The sequence below is a fragment of the Bos taurus genome, chromosome 18, assembly GCF_002263795.3.
Source record: "Bos taurus isolate L1 Dominette 01449 registration number 42190680 breed Hereford chromosome 18, ARS-UCD2.0, whole genome shotgun sequence".
NCBI lineage: Eukaryota > Metazoa > Chordata > Mammalia > Artiodactyla > Bovidae > Bos > Bos taurus.
The window spans coordinates 61237211-61260417 of NC_037345.1; the positions used below are offsets into that span (position 1 = coordinate 61237211).

At 44.8% G+C, this 23207-nt stretch overlaps 1 protein-coding gene across 3 annotated transcripts; it reads left to right on the forward strand.

The window, feature by feature from the left end:
• The first annotated feature begins 1414 nt into the window (after nt 1-1414).
• On the forward strand, nt 1415-18471 carry MGC138914 (uncharacterized LOC512219). 3 transcript variants are annotated; one of them, XM_005200966.5, is made up of 12 exons: nt 1419-1938; nt 11319-11718; nt 13192-13350; nt 14686-14863; nt 15286-15398; nt 15565-15787; nt 15955-16094; nt 16196-16298; nt 16488-16684; nt 16879-17045; nt 17318-17426; nt 17583-18471. In XM_005200966.5, the coding sequence occupies exons 2-12, from the start codon at nt 11346-11348 to the stop codon at nt 17702-17704; spliced, it is 1884 nt and encodes a 627-aa protein (XP_005201023.2). In that variant the 5' UTR covers nt 1419-1938; nt 11319-11345; the 3' UTR covers nt 17705-18471.
• The last annotated feature ends 4736 nt before the right edge of the window (nt 18472-23207 follow it).

The window sequence follows — 23207 nt, forward strand, 5'->3', positions numbered from 1 at the left end:
GGTCTTTTCCAATGAGTCAGTTCTTCATATCAGGTAGCCAGAGTATTGGAGCTTCAGCTTCAGCATCAGTCCTTCCAATGAATCTTCAGGACTGATGTCCTTTAGGAGGGACTGGTTGGATCTCCTTGCAGTCCAAGTTAGTCTCAAGAGTCTTCTCCAACACCACTTTTCAAAGGCATCAATCCTTCGGCGCTCAGTCCTCTTTATGGTCCAACTTTCACATCCATACATGACTACTGGACAAACCGTAGCTTTGACTATAGGAACCTTTGTTGGCAAAGTAATGTCTCTGCTTTTTGATATGCTGTCTAAGTTGTTCATAGCTTTTCTTCCAAAGAGCTTTTAATTTCATGGCTGAAGTCACCATCTGCAGTGATTTTGGAGCCCAAGAAAATAAAGTCTATCACTGTTTCCATTGTTTCCCCCATCTATTTGCCATGAAGTGATGGGACTGAATATCATGATCTTCATTTTTTGAATGTTGAGTTTTAACCCAACTTTTTCACTCTCCTCTTTCACCTTCATCAAGAGGCTCTTTTGTTTTTCTCCACTTCCTGCCATTAGGGTGGTGTCACCTGCAAATCTGGGATTATTGGTATTTCTCCCGGTGATCTTGATTCTAGCTGTGCTTCATCCAGCCTGGCATTTCACGTGATGTACTCTGCATATAAGTTAAATAAGCAGGGTGACAATACACAGCCTTGATGTACTCCTTTCCCAATTTGGAACCAGTCCATTGTTCCATGTCCAGTTCTAACTGTTGCTTCTTTACCTGCATACAGGTTTCTCTGGTATTCATTCCCATCCATGGAATGGGAACACCCATTCAAGCAGTTGCCAATCATTTCTTCCACGATTAGCAACTGCTTGAAGCTGCACTTTGGAACTCAGAGAAGGTCATGGAGGCTGGAGTCATACCTACAAGAAACACAAGGACAGAAATATGCCTCTGTGCCCAGGAACCCCATGTGGTCCTGAGGTAGGATCTAGGTAAGCTCTAGGCTGGACATTTAGAATTAGACTCCTGTTTACATTTCCTGAGGAAGGAGACAGGTGGGCTCTAGGCTAGATATTTACAGCTAGCCTCCTGTTGGCACTTCGAGATGAAAATGACAAGAACATCATAAGTAGCTGGACTTTGTTCCTGTGGACACTTAAGGTAACAATCAGAGCAGGGCTAAACTCTATTTGATTAAAAGATCAAGAGGTCACATATTTCTCACCCTTGGGACTGGGGAGACGCTGCACATGCCCCAAAAGCCTCCTTGGAGGTCAAAACGAAGGGGATACCATCCCATAATAGGTGATGCCAAGGACCCCCTCACAGGGCTCTGGACTAGAATCCATCTTGGAAAAAAATTTCATATGCATGTTGGTGAGGATCCTTAGGGCAGGTGTGGAAAAAGAAACTAGATAATTGGCGAAAGGTAAACAAGCCTTGAAGAACTGTCCTTATGATTGGTTTTACTGCCTTTTACGGGGCTCCTCCTCCTGGGATGACGCCCACACTCTCTCTCTCCAGGTGTGTGTCTCTGCCTCACTTCTGTCTTAACTGAGCAGTTTCTCTGTGTGCGCTCTCATTTGCTGTGCTGTGTCTCTGATAGTACACTTTGTACCTGTTGTTTTGTTTTGTTTACAATTTTTGCCTTCTTGAGAACTGCATTTTTCAGTGGGGGCAAGAGCCAGGAAAACCTTGTCTCTAGCCTCTAGCCCCTGGTGGACGAGCAGCTAGACTCCTGGTTTTCCTCCAGGCCACTCAGGTCCAATCCTTGGGTAGAAAACTAAGACAACTAGCTTCAGGCCACCTCTCATGGCCGTCTGTCTCCAGGAATGGGATTTCAAGGTCAACTGCAGGTCCAGTTCCCAGGCCGAGAACTAAGCCACTGCTCACAGCTGACTCTCTCTGAGATCACCGATGCTGAAACCCGGGATTTCAAGGTAAACTGCTGTTCTCCCTGAACTGCTGGCAGGAGACTTCTGACTTTCAGTCTGTCCCGTGAGAACTTGCTTGCTCTCATTCTCTGCCTTGGTCTCTTTCCTGGATCCACAGGGCTGAATTTGGGTCCACTCAATGAGGGAGCCCTTGCTATATCTTTCTCTCTCCTCTCTCCCTCTTTCTCCCTCCTCTCTACCTCTTTCTCCCTGAGCTACAACCCCCAGGAGGTCTTCCATCCAAGAAATGTTTCCTCATTGACTTTGCAAGCAGCACGCTGGGAGCTGTAGCTCAGCACCTCCAACAAATCACTCCCTGCTACACCCACACTTTACCTCCTGGGCGCCACTGTCTTCTAATGTTTCTCTCTGAGTGCTCTGCTACTGCAAACACCACATTGCTCTTTTTTTCCCCCATGATTTCCTTTTCTGCATTACTCATGAAGTAAGGTGGTTGGTCTGCCACCGCCCCCCACCAAGCCTTATAACTCCTTCATGTTTATCTTAGATGCCAAACAAGCAAGGCAATAGACCTAGGGTACTTCTGCTGCTTAATGTCCCACCTTATTCCATGTCAGAAATCCCCTAGGGAATACTCTCACCTCTCAGCCTCAGGTCCTGACCCCCATGGCATTTTGCATTGCAGTCAACTCCAATGACTCCAGCAGTCTGCCCCCACCCCACAACGCCAGGCTCTGACAGTCCACATGCTGCCATGGACAGCCTACTGGGCTGGCTATTTTGAACCATACCGCAAAGCAGCAACAGATGTCACTCAAAGAGATCCCTGGTGATGGACTGGTACTAGTTCAAATATCCACACGCCCCTGGACCCCTGGCACAAGGACGGGGTTGACCAGAGATGTCTGGTGGAGGATGCTCGAAATTCCATGAAGCCCAGGATTCGAAGGAAATTCAGAGGACACTCTGGGTCTCCCTCAGGAGCCCCCGAGTAATGTTTCTGGGAGGCTGGGCTTCATTTCTAGGAGTGCTGTTCTTGGTTGCAGGTTGTTCAGCAAGGGAAGATCCTCTTTCTAAGCCAGATGGATCGAGAAAGGGAAAACTTAGATATTGCTGTAACATGACCTGAACTTTATTTAGGTTGGGGGATGGGAAGGGCTTTACAAATAGCTGTGAAAAGAAGAGAAGCAAAAAGCAAAGGAGAAAAGGAAAGATATAAACATCTGAATGCAGAGTTCCAAAGAATAGCAAGAAGAGATAAGAAAGCCTTCTTCAGCGATCAATGCAAAGAAATAGAGGAAAACAACAGAATGGGAAAGACTAGAGATCTCTTCAAGAAAGTCAGAGGAACATTTCATTCAAAGATGGGCTCGATAAAGGACAGAAATGGTATAGACCTAACAGAAGCAGAAGATATTAAGAAGAGGTGGCAAGAATACACAGAAGAACTGTACAAAAAAGATCTTCATGACCCAGATAATCACGATGGTGTGATCACTGACCTAGAGCCAGACATCCTGGAATGTGAAGTCAAGTGGGCCTTAGAAAGCATCACTATGAACAAAGCTAGTGGGGGTGATAGAATTCCAGTTGAACTATTCCAAATCCTGAAAGATGATGCTGTGAAAGTGCTGCACTCAATATGCCAGCAAATTTGGAAAACTCAGCAGTGGCCACAGGACTGGAAAAGGTCAGTTTTCATTCCAACCCCAAAGAAAGGCAATGCCAAAGAATGCTCAAACTACCGCACAATTGCACTCATCTCACACGCTAGTAAAGTAATGCTCAAAATTCTCCAAGCCAGGCTTCAGCAATATGTGAAATGTGAACTTCCTGATGTTCAAGCTGGTTTTAGAAAAGGCAGAGGAACCAGAGATCAAATTGCCAACATCCGCTGGATCATGGAAAAAGCAAGAGAGTTCCAGAAAAACATCTATTTCTGCTTTATTGACTATGCCAAAGCCTTTGACTGTGTGGATCACAATAAACTGTGGGAAATTCTTCAAGAGACAGGAATACCAGATCACCTGATCTGCCTCTTGAAAAATTTGTATGCAGGTCAGGAAGCAGCAGTTAGAATTGGACATGGAACAACAGACTGGTTCCAAATAGGAAAAGGAGTACGTGAAGGCTGTCTATTGTCACCCTGTCTATTTAACTTCTATGCAGAGTACATCATGAGAAACAGTGGACTGGAAGAAACACAAGCTGGAATGAAGATTTCTGGGAGAAATATCAATAACCTCAGATATGCAGATGACACCACCCTTATGGCAGAAAGTGAAGAGGAACTAAAAAGCTTCTTGATGAAAGTGAAAGTGGAGACAGAAAAAGTTGGTTTAAAACTCAACATTCAGAAAACGAAGATCATGGCATCCGTTCCCATCACTTCATGGCAAATAGATGGGGAAACAGTGGAAACAGTGTCAAACTTTATTTTGGGGGCTCCAAAATCACTGCAGCTGGTGACTGCAGCCATGAAATTAAAAGACGCTTATTCCTTGGAAGGAAAGTTATGACCAACCTAGATAGCATATTCAAAAGCAGAGATATTACTTGGCGAACAAAGGTCCATCTAGTCAAGGCTATGGTTTTTCCTGTGGTCATGTATGGATGTGAGAGTTGGACTGTGAAGAAGGCTGAGCGCCGAAGAATTGATGCTTTTGGACTGTGGTGTTGGAGAAGACTCTTGAGAGTCCCTTGGACTGCAAGGAGATCCAACCAGTCCATTCTGAAGGAGATCAGCCCTGGGATTTCTTTGGAAGGACTGATGCTAAAGCTGAAACTCCAGTACTTTGGCCACCTCATGCGAAGAGTTGACTCATTGGAAAGGACTCTGATGCTGGGAGGGACTGGGGGCAAGAGGAGAGGGGGATGACAGAGGATGAGATGGCTGGATGGCATCACTGACTCGATGGATGTGAGTCTCAGTGAGCTCCGTGAGTTGGTGATGGATAGGGAGGCCTGGCGTGCTGCGATTCATGGGGTTGCAGAGTTGGACACGACTGAACGACTGATCTGATCTGATCTGATCTGATGGAAAGTGACCTAGAGATTCGGGTCTCTAGATTGTAATACTATCTTACAATTAAATCTTTATCACCACAGGATTGGAAAATAAACTGAGATCAACTCTCCTGAACTTCTAAACGATCCCCATAAACTTCTCCCAACTCTCAGGGGTGGTGTAACAAACTTCCCCAACTCCTGCAATTTCCTCTACTTCTTCAGATTCTTCTGATCAAACTAAGATCCCACCTCTCAAGAGGGGCCATCCCTACTGGGGCAACATTTTATCATCCATTAATCTGCTCCTATTATTAGGGCCAATTTGAGCACCAGTCTAAATTTTAGCTACAAAACTATGACTACAGAAAAGAAAGATGATATTTCATTATAACATGGTGTGGCCACAATATTCTCTGCACTTCAGAGAAAATTAAGATAAAAATCTGAAATTGGGAGAAAAAAAAAAACCTTTTTTTTTTTTTTGCATGTACAGTTAGAGAAAGCCAGCTTTTAAAATACTTTTTTCTTTCAGAATTCTGACCCTGAGAGAACAAGCCCTACTAAGAGAATGTGGTTTTCTCTCCCTGTACCTTGACACCAGGGCTCCCAGGAACACTTAGAGCACTTAATAATCTCTAATTCCTGAGAATGGAGGAAAAAAATGAGGACAAAGCCTTTTAAAATTTTACTCATCCCAACTGTTATTTATGAACCAGTGAGTTTTATATTGTAATGCCTGATTCATGACTAAGTATAGAAAATGAAATTATGAGATTGCTGTCTGGATATACATGTGTATTTACACTCTGATGCCTTTGTAAAAGTGCTCCCTTTTCCAGATTTGTAGAGTGGACTTTCTAAGATTAAATTAAAATGAATTAGGTAAATAAATTTTGTTAGTAACGGTGAGCCAGTGCCAGACAGAAGTCTAGTTTTCTCTCTCTGTGAAAACAACACAGTTTTCTTGGAACACTGCTTTTGACAGCAGACCATGTGAACTTCCTTGCCGTTAAGTCATTTATATTTGCTTTGGAAATATTTCTGTTACTTTGGTTGAGTGAATAAGTATTATTTCACGATGATCTCTGAAGATTATGGCACATGTAATTACAGTTCATTCTGCTTCTACAAAACTCAACGCCTTGTTTTCAGACTTTTGCCCATCCTGATGCCTTTGTGCCATGGCAATGGTCTACTCTTAAGTTAGGAAGTTAAAGTGGGTGAACAATAGCTGTGAATTAAAGTCACATTGATGGGAAATCCAAGATGACCATTTAGCTTTTCCCAGCTCCTTGGCAAACCTCATTGTTATTTCATGGGTTAAAGCCTTTCCTGACTACCTGGCTTTGTTGCCTCATGATGGAAAGAAAATGGTTACAACATATGTTCCATGTGGGGTATACCTTCCACAGTCTCTAGTGATCAAAGTACCCCCTTCACCATACAGATCATACAAACCTTCCCTTAAACTTCTTGAAACTGTCTTGCAACCATCACTGTCACTAATCCTCAATCATTTGGCGAGATCAACAGAGATAATGGGAAAAAATTGGACTCAAAACAGAACAAACATTAATTACGGGAGATTAAATGAATCACTAAAGACATGTGTGTGTGCATGCTGAGTTGCTTCAGTCCTGTCTGACTCCTTGCGACACCATGGACTGCATGCAGCCCACCAGGATCCTCTGTTCGTGGGATTCTCCAGGCAAGAATACTGGAGTGCGTTGCCATGCCCTACTCCAGGGGATCTTCCTGACCGAGGGATCAAACCTGTGTCTCTTATATCTACCTGCATTGGCAGGTAGATTCTTTACTACTAGCACCACTTGGAAAGCCCCAAACTGCTAAGTATGATTATAATGTTTATGACTTTTTTTCTGACATATTATTGGCTTCTAATCTGGTTTTCAGGTATTAAAAAGCTATTCTCAAGCTGTTGATGATTTACAACAACTTGGTAACTGACATCCGCAGATAAAATTAAAACATTTTTCTTTTCTCTCTGCCTGGTCCCTCCAGAAAATGAGGATCTCTGGGTTCTGAACAGTCTCATTGGGTTAAAAAGACACATGCAGGAAATGCAAGTTTTTGGCAGACCTCTGTGAGACAGAAATCCACCTAGGCAAAATCTGATGATAAGCCTTTGACATGGCTTTCTTGGCCTTAAGGGGCCTTTTGGAAATTTTAGTCAGAAATTGCTTCTGAAGGATTACACCAGGGTCACTGTTCCCTGGTGCCTCAGATGGTAAAGAATCCACCCGCAATGCGGGAGACCTGGGTTTAATCCCTGGGTCAGGAAGATCCCCTGGAGAAGGGAATGGCCACGCAGTGCAGTCTTCTTGCCTGGAGAATCCCATGGACAGAGGAGCCTGGCAGGCCACAGTCCATGGGGTCACAGAATTGGACACGACTGAACGACTAACTCTTTCACTTTCACTATGGAGGAACCTATGTGGTCATAGGTCAGTGGACCTAAGATCAGCTAGATGTGCTGATTCAAATCTGGGTTGACTACATATTAACTTGTCTGACTTTGCGAGAGCTACATACCACTGTCTGTCCTCCTTTCCTGAGTGATACAGAGAAAACAATTATGTCTGGGGCTTGCCTGGTGGCTCAATGGTAAAGAAGCTACCTGCCAATGCAAGAGATGCAGGTTCAATCCCTGGTTATGGAAGATCCCTCAAAGTAAACGGCAACCTGCTCCAGTATTCTTGCCTTGGAAGTCCTATGGACAGAGGAGCCTGGCAGGCTACAGTCCATGGGGTCACAAAACAGTTGGTTACGACTTAGCAACTACACAACAATGACAAAACCTTGTCTGAGTAAAGGATCAAGAGGTCACATATTTCCCATCCTTAGGGCAAGGGAGATGTTCCACGTACACAGGAAGGCTTCTGCGGGCCCCAAAAGGAGGGAGTGCCATCCCATAACAGGTAATGCAAAGGCCCCCTCAGGCCTCTGGCCTGGAATCCCTCTTGGAAGAGAGCTGTACATATGTGTTGGGGAGGATTGTAGGGCAGGTCAGGTGTGAAAAAAGAAACCAGATAATTGGCCAAAGGTGAGCAAAGATGTGGAAGAACTGCTCGGTATGAAGGGTTTTCACGCCTCTTTACGGGGCTCCTTCTCATGAGGGGAGATGCCCACACTCTTTCTCTCCAGGCATGTGACTCTGCCTCGTTTCTGTCTTAACTGAACAGGCTGCTCTGCCGGGAGCTGGCTTGAGGAGCTCCATCCGTGGCAAAGGTCATGAGGGAGGAGGCTCGGCATACAAAAAGGCAGGATCGAGCCTCAGGAGTCCCCCTGGAAATTCTCGAGCATCTACCCCCCAAACCAGAGTCTGCCTACTTTCTGCTTTGTGCTCTCACCTACACCTCTGACTTTACGGGGGGCTGTCCCCCACTACCTCTCTCTGAAAAAAGAGTTAGTTACAGCTCCAGTTAATAATTCCTGGGTGTGACAGTGTTTCAACCTACAAACTCCTTTGGAAATCCTCTAGCCTACCTGAACAGGTTTTTCCAGCCACATGTGATTGTTCAGAGCCTCCCAACTGTGAGAGGCATGAGATGTTCTAAACTGTCTAAATACAGATTCCTTTGAGCAGTTAAAAGATTGATTAGAAATTGTTTTGGTGAAGGATTTTTCACTTGTTGGGCCAATGTTTGCTGCTAAGTCTCCATATCCCTTACCTACTGTGTCCTTGGCAGTGTATTGATTGATATAATTGGTGTATAGAAATGTAAGTAGTCCCAGAATATTGGAAATAAAAGCAAAAATAAACAAATGGGACCTAATTAAACCTTAAAAGCTTCTGCACATCAAAGGAAACTATTAGCAAGGTGAAAAGACAGCCTTCAGAATGGGAGAAAATAATAGCAAATGAAGCAATTGACAAACAACTAATCTCAAAAGTATACAAGCAACTCCTACAGCTCAACTCCAGAAAAATAAATGACCCAATCAAAAAATGGGCCAAAGAACTAAATAGACATTTCTCCAAAGAAGACATACAGATGGCTAACAAACACATGAAAAGATGCTCAACATCACTCATTATCAGAGAAATGCAAATCAAAACCACTATGAGGTACCATCTCACACCAATCAGAATGGCTGCGATCCAAAAGTCTACAAATAAAAAGTGCTGGAGAGGATGTGGAGAAAAGGGAACCCTCTTACACTGTTGGTGGGAATGCAAACTAGTACAGCCACTATGGAGAACAGTGTGGAGATTCCTTAAAAAACTGGAAATAGAACTGCCTTATGATCCAGCAATCCCACTGCTGGCCATACACACTGAGGAAACCAGAAGGGAAAGAGACACGTGTACCCCAATGTTCATCACAGCGCTGTTTATAATAGCCAGGACATGGAAGCAACCTAGATGTCCATCAGCAGATGAATGGATAAGAAAGCTATGGTACATATACACAATGGAGTATTACTCAGCCATTAAAAAGAAAGCATTTGAATCAGTTCTAATGAGGTGGATGAAACTGGAGCCTATTATACAGAGTGAAGTAAGCCAGAAGGAAAAACACCAATACAGTATACTAACACATATATATGGAATTTAGAAAGAAGGTAACAATAACCCGGTGTACAAGACAGCAAAAGAGACACTGATGTATAGAACAGTCTTATGGACTCTGTGGGAGAGGGAGAGGGTGGGAAGATTTGGGAGAATGACATTGAAACATGTAAAATATCATATAAGAAACGAGTTGCCAGTCCAGGTTCGATGCACGATACTGGATGCTTGGGGCTAGTGCACTGGGACGACCCAGAGGGATGGTATGGGGAGGGAGGAGGGAGGAGGGTTCAGGATGAGGAACACATGTATACCTGTGGCAGATTCATTTTGATATTTGGCAAAACTAACACAATTATGTAAAGTTTAAAAATAAAATAAATTAAAAAAAAAAAAAGAAATGTAAGTAGTAGCCTCAGTGTTTGTAACCTTGGACCCTTGAGTTAATTCTTTTCTTGATTGAGCCCACCTCACCTTTGCCCTATAGGAATGCAACTTTATCTAATGCTTTTTGGAGGCTGGCGCCTGACTTTAGAATAATCACCTTTAGAGAAAAATAAGTTTCTTAAAATGTTAATAGGCCTCCTGGCCAGAAGATGATGTAAATCACCTAAACTTTTGCATATGATAAGTTTGAAAGCCTGGCTTCGATTAGGATCAGGGACTGCTGTCCTTGCATGACTCTACCCCTTCCCCCATTATCCTCTATGCACAACTTAAGGAAAAAATAAAGTACATCTTTTTGTTCACTGAAATTTGGTCTCCCCATGTTGTTCTTTCTTTCACCTTCTAGCTGAACTTTTCCTCTGAGGCGGGGAAGCTCGTCAAGCCTACTAATTTTGCCTGGGCTTCTAAGATCTGACCTGGGAGGCCTTAGTGTCTCCTCTCCTTCGGGAGACCGGGAGGACGCCTGCGGCCTTCGTAGGTGACATAAATTCCCTGCTTTGGAATTTTATTCAGCCTCTTCTCTTCACTGAATTTCTTCACTGAGCTATCCTTATTTCACCACTCTTTATATCCTTAATAAACGTTTAATTAAGCAGTTGTTTCCTGATCCTCGCCGACGCCGTCCCCGCTTCGAATTCCCTGGATCCACCGGGGCTGGACCCCGGCACTGCTCCTCCGTGTGCTCCCCCGCTTGTGCTGTGTCTCTAATAATACACTTTGTACCTGTGTTTTTTGTTTTTGTTTTTGTTTTTTTTTAACAGCTTTTTCCTCCTTGAGAAATGCATTTTTCAGTGAGGTCAAGAGCCAGGGGAACCTTGTCTCCAGCCTCTAGCCCCTGGTGGATGAGAGGCTGGGATTCCTGGTTTTCATCCAGGCCTCCCAGGTCCAATTCCTGAGCAAAGAACTAAGACTTCATTTCAAGCCACCGCTTGAGGCTGTCTCTCGCTTGCTCGCTGTCTCTGAGATCAACCCCTCTCGGTTTCAGAAAATGGGAAGAGCAAATGATTGGTTAACAAACGTTTGCCCCTCTCCACAGACAAGTCTTTCAAAGACCAAAACTTCTCTGGTAATAGCTCTCTTCCTGGCATAGGCACTGTAATCTAAATTATTTTGAGCCAAGAAGGGAGAGGCAAAAGGCTTTCCTTCACGCTGCAACGTCTTAATTGCCTTCAGCTGAAAACAGTCCACAAGCCAAAGTGGCATATTTTAGAGTGACGCATTCTCTTTCCCCTCACTTCTCTTCAGCCGCCCTTCCAGTAACGCTGAAGCGTATTCAAGGTTTCATGCCTCAGATACCAAATCTCAGAGCTGGAGAACTTGGCCAATGCGTCCTTCCCCACCTGCTGCCATCACTCCTATGCTCTGTGAAATTGGACTCCCAGGACTCAGGGCGGGTGGACATTCTTGACGGCTTGTTGTGTTGTTTTCTCAGCAGATCTGAGCCTCTTCAACTGTGCCTAGGATGCTGCGTCAGTATGTTCACCAATTTGGTCAGAAGCTGATCCGCAGACAGCGGCTGCGGCCCAGGGAGGGACCTGAGAAGCGCACGGCTCGTCGTCTGAACACTCTTGATCTGATTGCCTTGGGTTTGGGTGGCACCCTAGGGAATGGCATGTACATCTTGGTTGGAGAAGTGTCTGTGTATGAGGCTGGACCAGCGATCATCATCTGCTACTTGCTGGCCGGTCTGTCTACTCTTTTGTCCGGGCTCTGCTATGCAGAGTTGGCGGCCCGGGTACCACGCTCCGGTTCTGTGTATCTCTACAGCTACGTCACCATGGGTCAGCTGTGTGCCTTCATCACTGGCTGGAACCTCATCCTGTCCTATGTCATGGGTGAGATGATGGGGTGGGGGAAGGTGTGGGGCTTCAGATCAGAAACTCATAGGAGGTACTGGAGTCTTATTAATTTGGGAAAACTTTGTTGTCAACCTTGTGGGCTGAAGTGGGTTATTGTGGCAGGAAAACCCCACAAGTTCTTTCTACTTAGAACAATCCTGCTTCCTTTAAATGATGGACCAGGAACCGTGAAGGAAAGGGAACTGTGGGGAGTGGGTAAGAAGCGGGCATGGCCCACAGGCTCATCCCTTCACCTCTTTGAAGTCTCTGCTCAGCTGCTGCCTTTGAGTGAGTTCCTCTACCACCCAATTTTTTTTTTTTTTTTTTTTTGGGTTGTGCTGAGTCTTTGTTGCTGGCACGGGCTGCTCTTCTAGTTTTGGTGTGAGGGCTGCTCATCGCCGTGGCTCCTCTTGTTGTGGCACATGGGCTTAGTTGCCCTGGGACATGCGGAATCTTTCTGGACCAGGGATCAAAACCTGCATGTCCCCTGCATTAGCAGGTGGATTCTTAACCACTGCACCACCAGAGAAATCCTGCAACTCAATTCAAAATTTTACCCTCGGGACTTCCCTGGTGGTCCAATGGCTAAGGCTCCGAGCTCACAAAGCAGAGGGCCCAGGTTCAATCCCTGGTCAGGGAACTATATTCCACATGCCACAGAGTTTGCATGCAGCAACTAAGACCTGGTATAGCTAAATAAATAATTTTTTTAAAAACAGAGGGACTTTCCTGGTGGTCCAGTGGTTAAGAATCTGCCTGCCAATGCAGGTGACACGGGTTCAATCCCTGATGCAAGAAGATTCCGCATGCCATGGGGTCACTAAGCTTGTGTGCCACAACTACTGAGCCCGCATGCCCTAGAGCCCATGCTTCACAAGAAGAGAAGCCACAACAGTGAGAAGCCCATGCCCTGCAACTCGGGAGCAGCACCCACTCCCTGCATCTAGAGAAAAGCCCACGTGTGGCAGTGAAGACCCAGTGTGGCCAAGAATAAATGAATCGATAAACAAAATCTTTAAAAAATAAAGAAAAGTAAATAAACCTTCACCCTCATCTTCCAACCTTCATTTTTTTAATTAATTAATTTTAATTGGAGGCTAATTATTTACAATATTGTAGTGATTTTTGCCCTACATTCTTCCAACCTTCTTGATCCCACCGTCCAGTTATATTTTTTCTGGCCTCACGTTAATCTCCTGCTAATGTATTAAATGGACAGACGAGCCTGGCTGGCTACAGTCCAAGGGGTGGCAAAGAGTGGGACACGACTGAGCGACTAAACACAGCACACAGCAATATATTAAATAGTTGAGCTATTTTGTGAGTCATCTGGGTCTACTCTCTTCACTCTATACATAGAAACTTTTTGAGCTTAAGTGATTTGTTGGCTTCTTTCCCCCATGCTTCCCATGACATGGCAGGAGTTCAGTTCATGTCTGTTGATGAATGTTTCTTCCTCTGCTGCTGCAGGCACCGCCTGTGTGTCCAGGGCCTGGAGCGCTGCCTTTGACAGCCTGATTGGGAACCACATCTCTCAGGCGTTCCAGGGAACTTTCTCTCTGAACGTGCCCTACTTCCTGGCCACATATGCAGACTTTTTTGCACTGGGCCTGGTGTTGCTTCTTACAGGTGAGACAGGGTTCAGTGATGGAATGGGCAGAGTAGAGTATGGAAGAGGGGAGCTGGGGTGTAAAAGGCTAGGGGAGGATTAAGGCTGGAATGAAGTGTCTGGGACAAGAGAGACAGGAAGGCAAGACGGACATAGACCATGGTTTTCCACCCTTGGCACTACTGACGTTCTGCATAAAATCATTCTTTGGTGTGTGTGTGGAGTACTGCCCTATTCATTGTAGGTTTTGTTTTCAATCATTGTAAAATATTGAGTAGCACCCCTGGTTTTTCCAGGGGTAAAACAGTCAATAGCTCAGTCAGTAAAGAATCTGCCTGTAGTGCAGGAGACCCAGGTTCAATCCCTGGGTCAGGAAGATCCCCTGGAGAAGGAAATGGCAACCCCCTCCAGTATTCTTGAGGGGAGAATCCCATGGATAGAGGAGCCTGGCGGGCTACAGTCCACAGGGTCAAAAGAGTTGGACACGATTCATGACTAAACCACCACCACCCTGGTTTTTACTCACTAGAAAATAATGAAACCCATCTCCTGAATTACAGCAATCAGAATGTCTCCAGACTTTACCAAGAGTCTCTTGAGAGAGAAAAATCACCCCCACCTGATAATCATTTACTTAGACTTATAAGTTTCTTCCATGTACTGACTGAAGATGTTTGAGAGGAAATTCACACAAAATTAACTTTTTTTTTTCTTTTTACTATATCACTCCAGATTCATTGGGATATAATTGAGATTGCAATATTATATAATTTTAAGATGTGCAAAGTGTGATTTGATCAATTGGTTTATTGTGGGATGGTTGCCACAGTAAGAAATTAACCATCTTCAAAGTGGACAATTCAGTGGCACTGAGTACCTTCAAGACCCCAGTTCAATTCCTGGGTCAGGAAGATCCACTGGAGAAGGGATAGGCTACCGACTCCAGTATTCTTGGGCTTCCCTTGTGGCTCAGCTAGTAAAGAATCTGCCTGCAATGTGGGAGACCTGGGTTTGATCCCTGCGATGGGAAAATCCCCTGGAGAAGGGAAAGGCTACCCACTCCAGTATTCTGTCCTGGAGAATTCCATGGACTAAGTCCATGGGGTCGCAAAGAGTCAGACACGATTGAGTGAATTTCACTTTCACTTTCAGTACCTTCACATTGCTATACGACCATTACCTGCTTCTAGTTCCAAATTTTTTCATTGCAAGAAAAGGGAAACCTGTACACACTGAGCGATCACTGTCCACCTTCCACTCACCCGCAAACACCAGCCTCTGACAACCGCTCGTCTGTTCTCTGTCTCTGTGGATTTAGTTATTTTGGATGTCTCTTCTTCCATGTTCCCCCACAGGATTACTGTTTCTGGGAGCTCGTGAGTCAACCCTGGTTAACAAAGTGTTCACTGGCTTGAACCTTTTGGTTCTCAGCTTCACCATCCTCTCTGGCTTCATTAAGGGAGACCCGCACAACTGGAAGCTCACGGAAGAGGACTACAGATTAGCCACATCTGGATCCAGTGACACCTATAGGTCAGGACGGTGCTCTTGGTCACACTAATGCCTGTGTGTTTGATGCAGAGCTGGGAATAAGCTGAGGAGGTACTTCCGTGGTGGCTCAGATGGTAAAGCATCTGCCTACAATACAGGAGACCTGGGTTCAATCCCTGGGTTGGGAAGATCTCCTGGAGAAGGCAATGACAACCCACTCCAGTACTCTTGCCTGGAAAATCCCATGGACGGAGGAGCCTGGTAGGCTACAGTCCATGGGGTCACTAAGAGTCGGACACGACTGAGCGACTTCACTTTCACTTTTCTTTCAATGACTTTGGGGCTGACGAATCTAGATGATATGAATCCTGGGGCCCAGGGCTTGTGAAGTTAACTGAGGAGTCCAGTGGAGATGGGTGAACACACCTCACCCACGTTCTTTCTTGCTCCTTCTCTCAACACAGCTTGGGGCCTCTGGGTTCTGGAGGGTTTCTGCCTTTTGGCTTTGAAGGGATTCTCCAGGGAGCAGCAACGTGTGTCTATGCCTTTGTTGGCTTTGATGTCATTGCTACTACAGGTAACACGGTCGCTGGGTGTCTTATTGAGAGTCTGGGCAGGTCGGGCTGCCCTTGGGCGCAGGGGTTGGGAGAAGGTTAGACTGAGTTTGGAGGTGCAAGGGGAAATTGGATTTTGTGCTTACATTCCAGTGTGTTTACTGACCCTGTACTCCACCCATCTTGCAGGGAAAGAGGTCCAAAATCCTCGTCGCTCCATCCCCCTGGGCATCGTGATCACTATCTTTATCGGCTTTTTGGCGTATTTTGGTGTCTCAGCAGCACTCACCCTCATGGTGCCCTACTACCAGATTCAACCCCAGAGCCCCTTGCTGCAGGCTTTCCTCCATGTCGGGTGGAACCCTGCCCGATATGTCGTGGCTGTTGGCACCCTCTGTGCTCTTACATCCAGGTCAGTGTCACAGGTTTTTAATCCACCCACTGTGGGATTATCAGGGGTCGTAGTCCTTGGGTTGAGAGACAACAGGAAAAGACTTGTGACCCCAGGAAGACAGGGAACAGAAGCCCTGGTCTCTCCTGCTTCTCCACATCCTCACATGTTTCCATTTCCTGTCCCAGCCTCCTGGGTACCATGTTCACCATGCCTCGGTTGATCTACGTAATGGCAGAGGATGGGCTCCTTTTCCGAGGACTTGCCCGACTCCATGGCCACAGAGGAACCCCCATCTGGGCCATCTTGGTTTCTGGAATGCTTGCAGGTGTATAAACAAAATCCACTCCTTCTTTGATCAATTTTCTTGACTTGTATGTATCCACAGTCTCACTCTCTTCTCCCACTTCGTTTGTGCCCTGATTTTAGCGGTCCTGGCTCTACTCTTGGAGCTGATCGATCTTGTGTACCTTGTGTCAATTGGGACCCTGCTTGCTTACTCCCTGGTGGCCTTTTCAGTCCTTGTCCTCAGGTAAGGCTTCTCTACCCCTTGCCTGGGGGTCTTTGACTCATGGGGATTGATGCAGAGATAATTCTCTTCTTCCTTCCTGCTATCTTGTAAATGTCCTGCTATCATTAAATTGGGAAATGACAGATTAGTCTGGGTAATGTTGGATGAGTAGGGGCTATCGTTAATATTGCCTTGATATTTCTGATTCAGGTATCAACCAGAACAGAATTTCAGCAAGAATGAGAAAAAAGATGATGAAATTGATATTTCACAGTGGGAAGCAAGTCCTTCAGAACCTGCATCAGAAGCAGGAACTTCAAGGACTCTAAAGACTCTGTGGTTCCCTACCAGCACCACCCCCACTGTGAAATCTGGCCAGATTGTCTATGGATGTGCCTTCCTGCTTGGTGAGCAGTGGGACTTCTCTTTGACTGTATTCCGCAATTGACAGCATGGAGAAGGCAGTGTGTTTTGAGCAATTGAGGAGTCTTGGAGATACGATGGCCCTTCCTGAGGTGGGCAGCCTGGGGAGGGGTGTGGCACAAGGTCCTGACATCTTTGTCTTCTGGGTCCAGCCTGTTCTCCTCCTTGACCCTTGCAGTTCTCCTGCTGATAATCCTGAGCCTGGTCCTGGCCCAGTGGCCCAGCCAGGTGTTCTCTGGAGACCCCGTGCTCACAACAGTGGCTGTGCTGCTGCTGCTGCTCATCACTGGGGTCATGGCCATCATCTGGAGGCAGCCCCAGGACCCCACTCCTCTTCACTTCAAGGTAGGTGACCTCATGTGCCCACAGTGTCCACCTTGAGTGAAGGAGGTCTGCGTCCTTTGCGGTCTAAGCGTCCTTCACTGGACCAGGAATGACAGGAATTGCTAAAACCACTGGACTCTTCCCTGATCCACACTCAGTGCTTTATGTACACAATCTCAGTAGGCACTGAACACACAGGCTGAGTAGAATGGGAGTCTTCTGACACATATGGGGTGCAGTCTCCTTCTCAGACATCTGGGGTGTGTCCAGGGATGAACTGACTCTGCCCACAGGTGCCTGCTCTGCCTGTCCTCCCACTGGTGAGCATCTTTGTGAACATCTACTTGTTGATGCAGATGAACACTGGGACCTGGGTCCTATTTGGCATTTGGATGGTGATTGGTAAGTGCCTTCCTTGGAAAATGAGTGACTGAACTCAAGTGTCTTCCTACCACCTCTCCCAGAAACTGTGTCAGACACTGAAATAGGAGGGATAATGGGATTTTTAAGTGAGGAGAGCACCTACTTTTCTTTCTCATCATCTCATTTCCCTCCTAGGATTTGCCATATACTTTGGATATGGGATCCGACACAGCTTGGAGGAGAACAATGATCAACAGCCACCAGACTCCACCTCCCAAATGCTGGACCAAAACATGCCCAATGATGAATCAGGTTAACCATAAGAAACTGATACCGTATGGAATCCTTTCACACACTGGAGGTATCTTCCCATTCAAGGGTGACTTTGAGCCTCTATGGAGTCTGAAGGTGAAATGCAGTGACAGCCATGTGTCACCATATAGAATGACTTTACTGTTGAATAATTTTTAAGTAAACTTTTCAAAACATAATATGTATACAGAAAAGCACATGCTTCATAAGTGGGCAGCAAGACCAATTTTCACAAAGAAAGTACAACTATTAACTAAAAGTGAAAGTGAAGTCGCTCAGTCATGTCCGACTCTGCGATTTTCCAGGCAAGAATACTGGAGTGGGTTGCCATTTCCTTCTCCAGGAGATCTTCCCAACCCAGGGCTTGAACCCGAATTGTAAGCAGATGCTTTACCATCTGAGCCACCAGGGAAGTCCTAACTATTAACTAAAGGAAGTAATAAAATATCAATGGGCATATAGGAGGCAGCTTCTTATGCCTATTTCCAGTGAAAACACAGAGATTGTGACCTGGAAAGAAATACAGGTAACCATACTTTGTGTCTAGAGTTGTGGGAATGACCAACTAAAATAGACTGAAATGTCTGAAATACCATGTGTTCAGTTATAGGAGATGAGACATATAATCAAAGAATCTCATGTATATGTAATGTTTTATGTGCCCCAAGAGGGAGAAAATTTTATTTAGCAGATCTTATCACAGTGAATGTACAGTATTCATATGGAAAAAAATTTTTGCCCAACTAATTAAAATGGAAAATTGGACTTTAAAGCCATGTCTGATCTATGAGTGGTGCATGTTATGTTGCAGGAGAAGGTAAATACAGAGAGAAATTGGGGAGAGGAGAGAGGCGGGGAGGTGGTGAAGGGGTTTTGTGAGATGAGAAGGGGTTCCCTTCATTGGATCTCACTTTCAAATGAAAATCATGAAGTGATGGATGTAGGTGGGCATCTCATGGAAAGCCGTGAAGGATTTTTAAAATGATTATTCTTGGTGTAGATCAGCTAGGAGGATAAAACAGTTGGCTGAAGCAGGTCAGGAGACACAGCAAATCATTAACAGGTTATTCCTCTAATATTCAAGAAAATTAGAGATACCAAGGGACCATTTCATGCAAAGGTGGGCTCGATAAAGGACAGAAATGGTATGGACCTAACAGAAGCAGAAGATATTAAGAAGAGGTGGCAAGAATACACAGAAGAACTGTACCAAAAAGATCTTCACGACCCAGATAATCATGATGGTGTGATCACTCACCTAGAGTCAGACATCCTGGAATGTGAAGTCAAGTGGGCCTTAGAAAGCATCACTACGAACAAAGCTAGTGGAGGTGATGGAATTCCAGCTGAGCTACTTCAAATCCTGAAAGATGATGCTCTGAAAGTGCTGCACTCAATATGCCAGCAAATTTGGAAAACTCAGCAGTGGCCACAGGACTGGAAAAGGTCAGTTTTCATTCCAATCCCAAAGAAAGGGAATGCCAAAGAATGCTCAAACTGCTGCACAATTTCACTCATCTCACATGCTAGTAAAGTAATGCTCAAAATTCTGCAAGACAGGCTTTAGCAATACGTGAACCATGAACTTCCAGATGTTCAAGCTGGTTTTAGAAAAGGCAGAGGAACCAGAGATCAAATTGCCAACATCCGCTGGATCATAGAAAAAGCAAGAGAGTTCCAGAAAAACATCTATTTCTGCTTTATTGACTATGCCAAAGCCCTTGACTCTGTGGATCACAATAAACTGTGGAAAATTCTTCAAGAGATGGGAATACCAGACCACCTGACCTGCCTCTTGAGAAACCTGTATGCAGGTCAGGAAGCAACAGTTAGAATTGGACATGGAACAACAGACTGGTTCCAAATAGGAAAAGGAGTACATCAAGGCTGTATATTGTTACCCTGCTTATTTAACTTATATGCAGATTACATCATGAGAAATGCTGGGCTGGGAGAAGCACAAGCTGGAATGAAGATTTCTGGGAGAAATATCAATAACCTCAGATATGCAGATGACACCACCCTTATGGCAGAAAGTGAAGAGGAACTAAAGAGCCTCTTGATGAAAGTGAAAGAGGAGAGTGAAAAGGTTGGCTTAAAGGTCAACATTCAGAAAACTAAGATCATGGCATCTGGCCCCATCACTTCATGGGAAGTAGATAGGGAAACAGTGGAAACAGTGTCAGACTTTATTTTGGGGGTCTCCAAAATCACTGCAGATGGTGATTGCAGCCATGAAATTAAAAGACGTTTACTCCTTGGAAGGAAAGTTATGACCGACATAGATAGCATATTCAAAAGCAGAGACATTACTTTGCCAACAAAGGTCCGTCTAGTCAAGGCTATGGTTTTTCCAGTGGTCATGTATGGATGTGAGGGTTGGACTGTGAAGAAAGCTGAGTGCTGAAGAATTGATGCTTTTGTTTTTTTGCTGTTGTTGTTGTTACTTTATTATTTTATTATTATTATTATTATTTACTTTACAATATTATATTGGTTTTGCCATACATCAACATGCATCTGCCATGGGTGTACACATGTTCCCCATCCTGAACCCCCCTCCCTCCTCCCTCCCTATACCATCCTTCTGGGTTATCCCAGTGCACCAGCCCCAAGCTTCCTGTATCCTGCATCAAACCTGGACTGGCGATTTGTTTCTTATATGATATTATACATGTTTTAATGCCATTTTCCCAAATCATCCCCCCCTCCACAAACACAGAGTCCAAAAGACTGTTCTATACATCTCTTTTGCTGTCTCCCATACAGGGTTGTCGTTACCATCTTTCTAAATTCCATTTATATGCATTAGTATACTGTATTGGTGTTTTTCTTTCTGGCTTACTTCACTCTGTATAATAGGCTGCAGTTTCATCCACCTCATTAGAACTGATTCAAATGTATTCTTTTTAATGGCTGAGTAATACTCCATTGTGTATATGTACCACAGCTTTCTCATCCATTCGTCTGCTGATGGACATCTAGGTTGTTTCCATGTCCTGGCTATTATAAACAGTGCTGCAATGAACATTGGGGTACACGTGTTCTTTTCAATTCTGGTTTCCTCAGTGTGTATGCCCAGCAGTGGGATTGCTGGGTTGTATGGCAGTTCTATTTCCAGTGTTTTAAGGAATCTTCACACTGTTCTCCATAATGGCTGTACTAGTTTGCATTCCCACCAACAGTGTAAGAGGGTTCCCTTTTCTCCACACCCTCTCCAGCATTTATTGCTTGTAGACTTTTGGATCGCAGCCATTCTCACTGGTGTGAAATGGTACCTCACTGTGGTTTTGATTTGCATTTCTCTGATAATGAGTGATGTTGAGCATCTTTTCATGTGTTTGTTAGCCATCAGTATGTCTTCTTCAGAGAAATGTCTATTTAGTTCTTTGGCCCATTTTTTTATTGGGTCGTTTATTTTTCTGGAATTGAGCTGTAGGAATTGCTTGTATATTTTTGAGATTAGTTGTTTGTCAGTTGCTTCATTTGCTATTATTTTCTCCCATTCTGAAGGCTGTCTTTTCACCTTGCTTATAGTCTCTTTTGTTGTGCAGAAGCTTTTAATTTTAATTAGGTCCCATTTGTTTATTTTTGCTTTTATTTCCAATATTCTGGGAGGTGGTTCATAGAGGATCCTGCTCTGATGTATGTTGGAGAGTGTTTTGCCTATGTTCTCTTCTAGGAGTTTTATAGTTTCTGGTCTTATGTTTAGGTCTTTAATCCATTTTGAGTTTATTTTTGTGTATGGTGTTAGAAAGTGTTCTAGTTTCATTCTTTTACAAGTGGTTGACCAGTTTTCCCAGCACCACTTGTTAAAGAGATTGTCTTTTCTCCATTGTATATTCTTGCCTCCTTTGTCAAAGATAAGGTGTCCATAGGTGCGTGGGTTTATCTCTGGGCTTTCTATTTTGTTCCATTGATCTATATTTCTGTCTTTGTGCCAGTACCATACTGTCTTGATGACTGTGGCTTTGTAGTAGAGCCTGAAGTCAGGCAGGTTGATTCCCCCAGTTCCATTCTTCTTTCTCAAGATTGCTTTGGCTATTCGAGGTTTTTTGTATTTCCATACAAATTGTGAATTTGTTCTCACTCTGTAAAAAATACCGTTGGTAGCTTGATAGGGATTGCATTGAATCTATAGATTGCTTTGGGTGAATTTATGCTTTTGAACTGTGGTGTTGGAGAAGACTCTTGAGAGTCCCTTGGATGCAAGGAGATCCAACCAGTCTATTCTAAAGGAGATCAGTCCTGGGTGTTCATTGGAAGGACTGATGCTGAAGCTGAAACTCCAATACTTTGGCCACCTCAGGCAAAGAGGTGACTCATTGGAAAAGACCCTGATGCTGGGCAGGATTGGGGGCAGGAGGAGAAGGGGATGACAGAGGATGAGATGGCTGGATGGCATCACGGACTTGATGGACATGAGTTTGAGTAAACTCCGGGAGTTGGTGATGGACAGGGAGGCCTGGTGTGCTGCGATTCATGGGGTTGCAAAGAGTCGGACACGACTGAGTGACTGAACTGAAGTGAACTGAACTGATTCATAAAATGGGTGGTTCCCACAGGGCAGGGAGTCAGTGAGTGGTTGTGAGCAGGGCAACAAGATGAGGAAGGGGTTTGGGAGATGACTGAGGGTCTGCTGTCTTTCCAGGGACAGGGGTACAACGTGGACACCCTCCAGGCTTCACATATTCCTCTCCCACACCCCATACCTCCTCACTTTACTGCCCACATGAGCCTGGAAAAGTCACCTAACCTTCCCTCTAACCCTCTAAAAGCTTAGCAAAGAAGTGGAGAAATAAGACACAGGATGACTCCTTACATAATCTATGTAAGATTGGAATTTCAGAGCTGAGGTGTTTGTCTCTGTTGATGGAAAATTAAATAACAACCATGGTAAGAAAAAAGAAAAGAGAATTTTGGTTATTTCCATAACACAGAATTTTAAGATAATGTATTAAATTTTAAGATAACTTATGACTGATAACAATTTACTGCTGCTGCTGCTGCTGCTAAGTCGCTTCAGTCGTGTCTGACTCTTCGACCTCATAGACAGCAGCCCACCAGGCTCCCCTGTCCCTGGGATTCTCCAGGCAAGAACACTGGAGTGGGTTGCTATTTCCTTCTCCAATTCATGAAAGTGAAAAGTGAAGTTGCTCGGTCGTGTCCGACTCTTAGTGACCCCATGGACTGCAGCCCACCAGGCTCCTCCGTCCATGGGGTTTTCCAGGCAAGAGTACTGGAGTGGTGTGCCACTGCCTTCTCCAGCTAGGATATATCAAATCACTGTGGACTGTGACCGCAGCCATGAAATTAAAAGATGCTTGCTCCTTGGAAGAAAGGCTATGACAAACCTAAACAGTGTATTAAAAAACAGAGACATTACTTTGCCAACAAAGGTCCATCTAGTCAAAGCTATGCTTGGCAAAGAAGTAGAGAGATAAAACACAGGATGAGTCCTTACATAACCTATGTAAGATGGGAATTTCAGAGGTGAGGTGTTTGGCT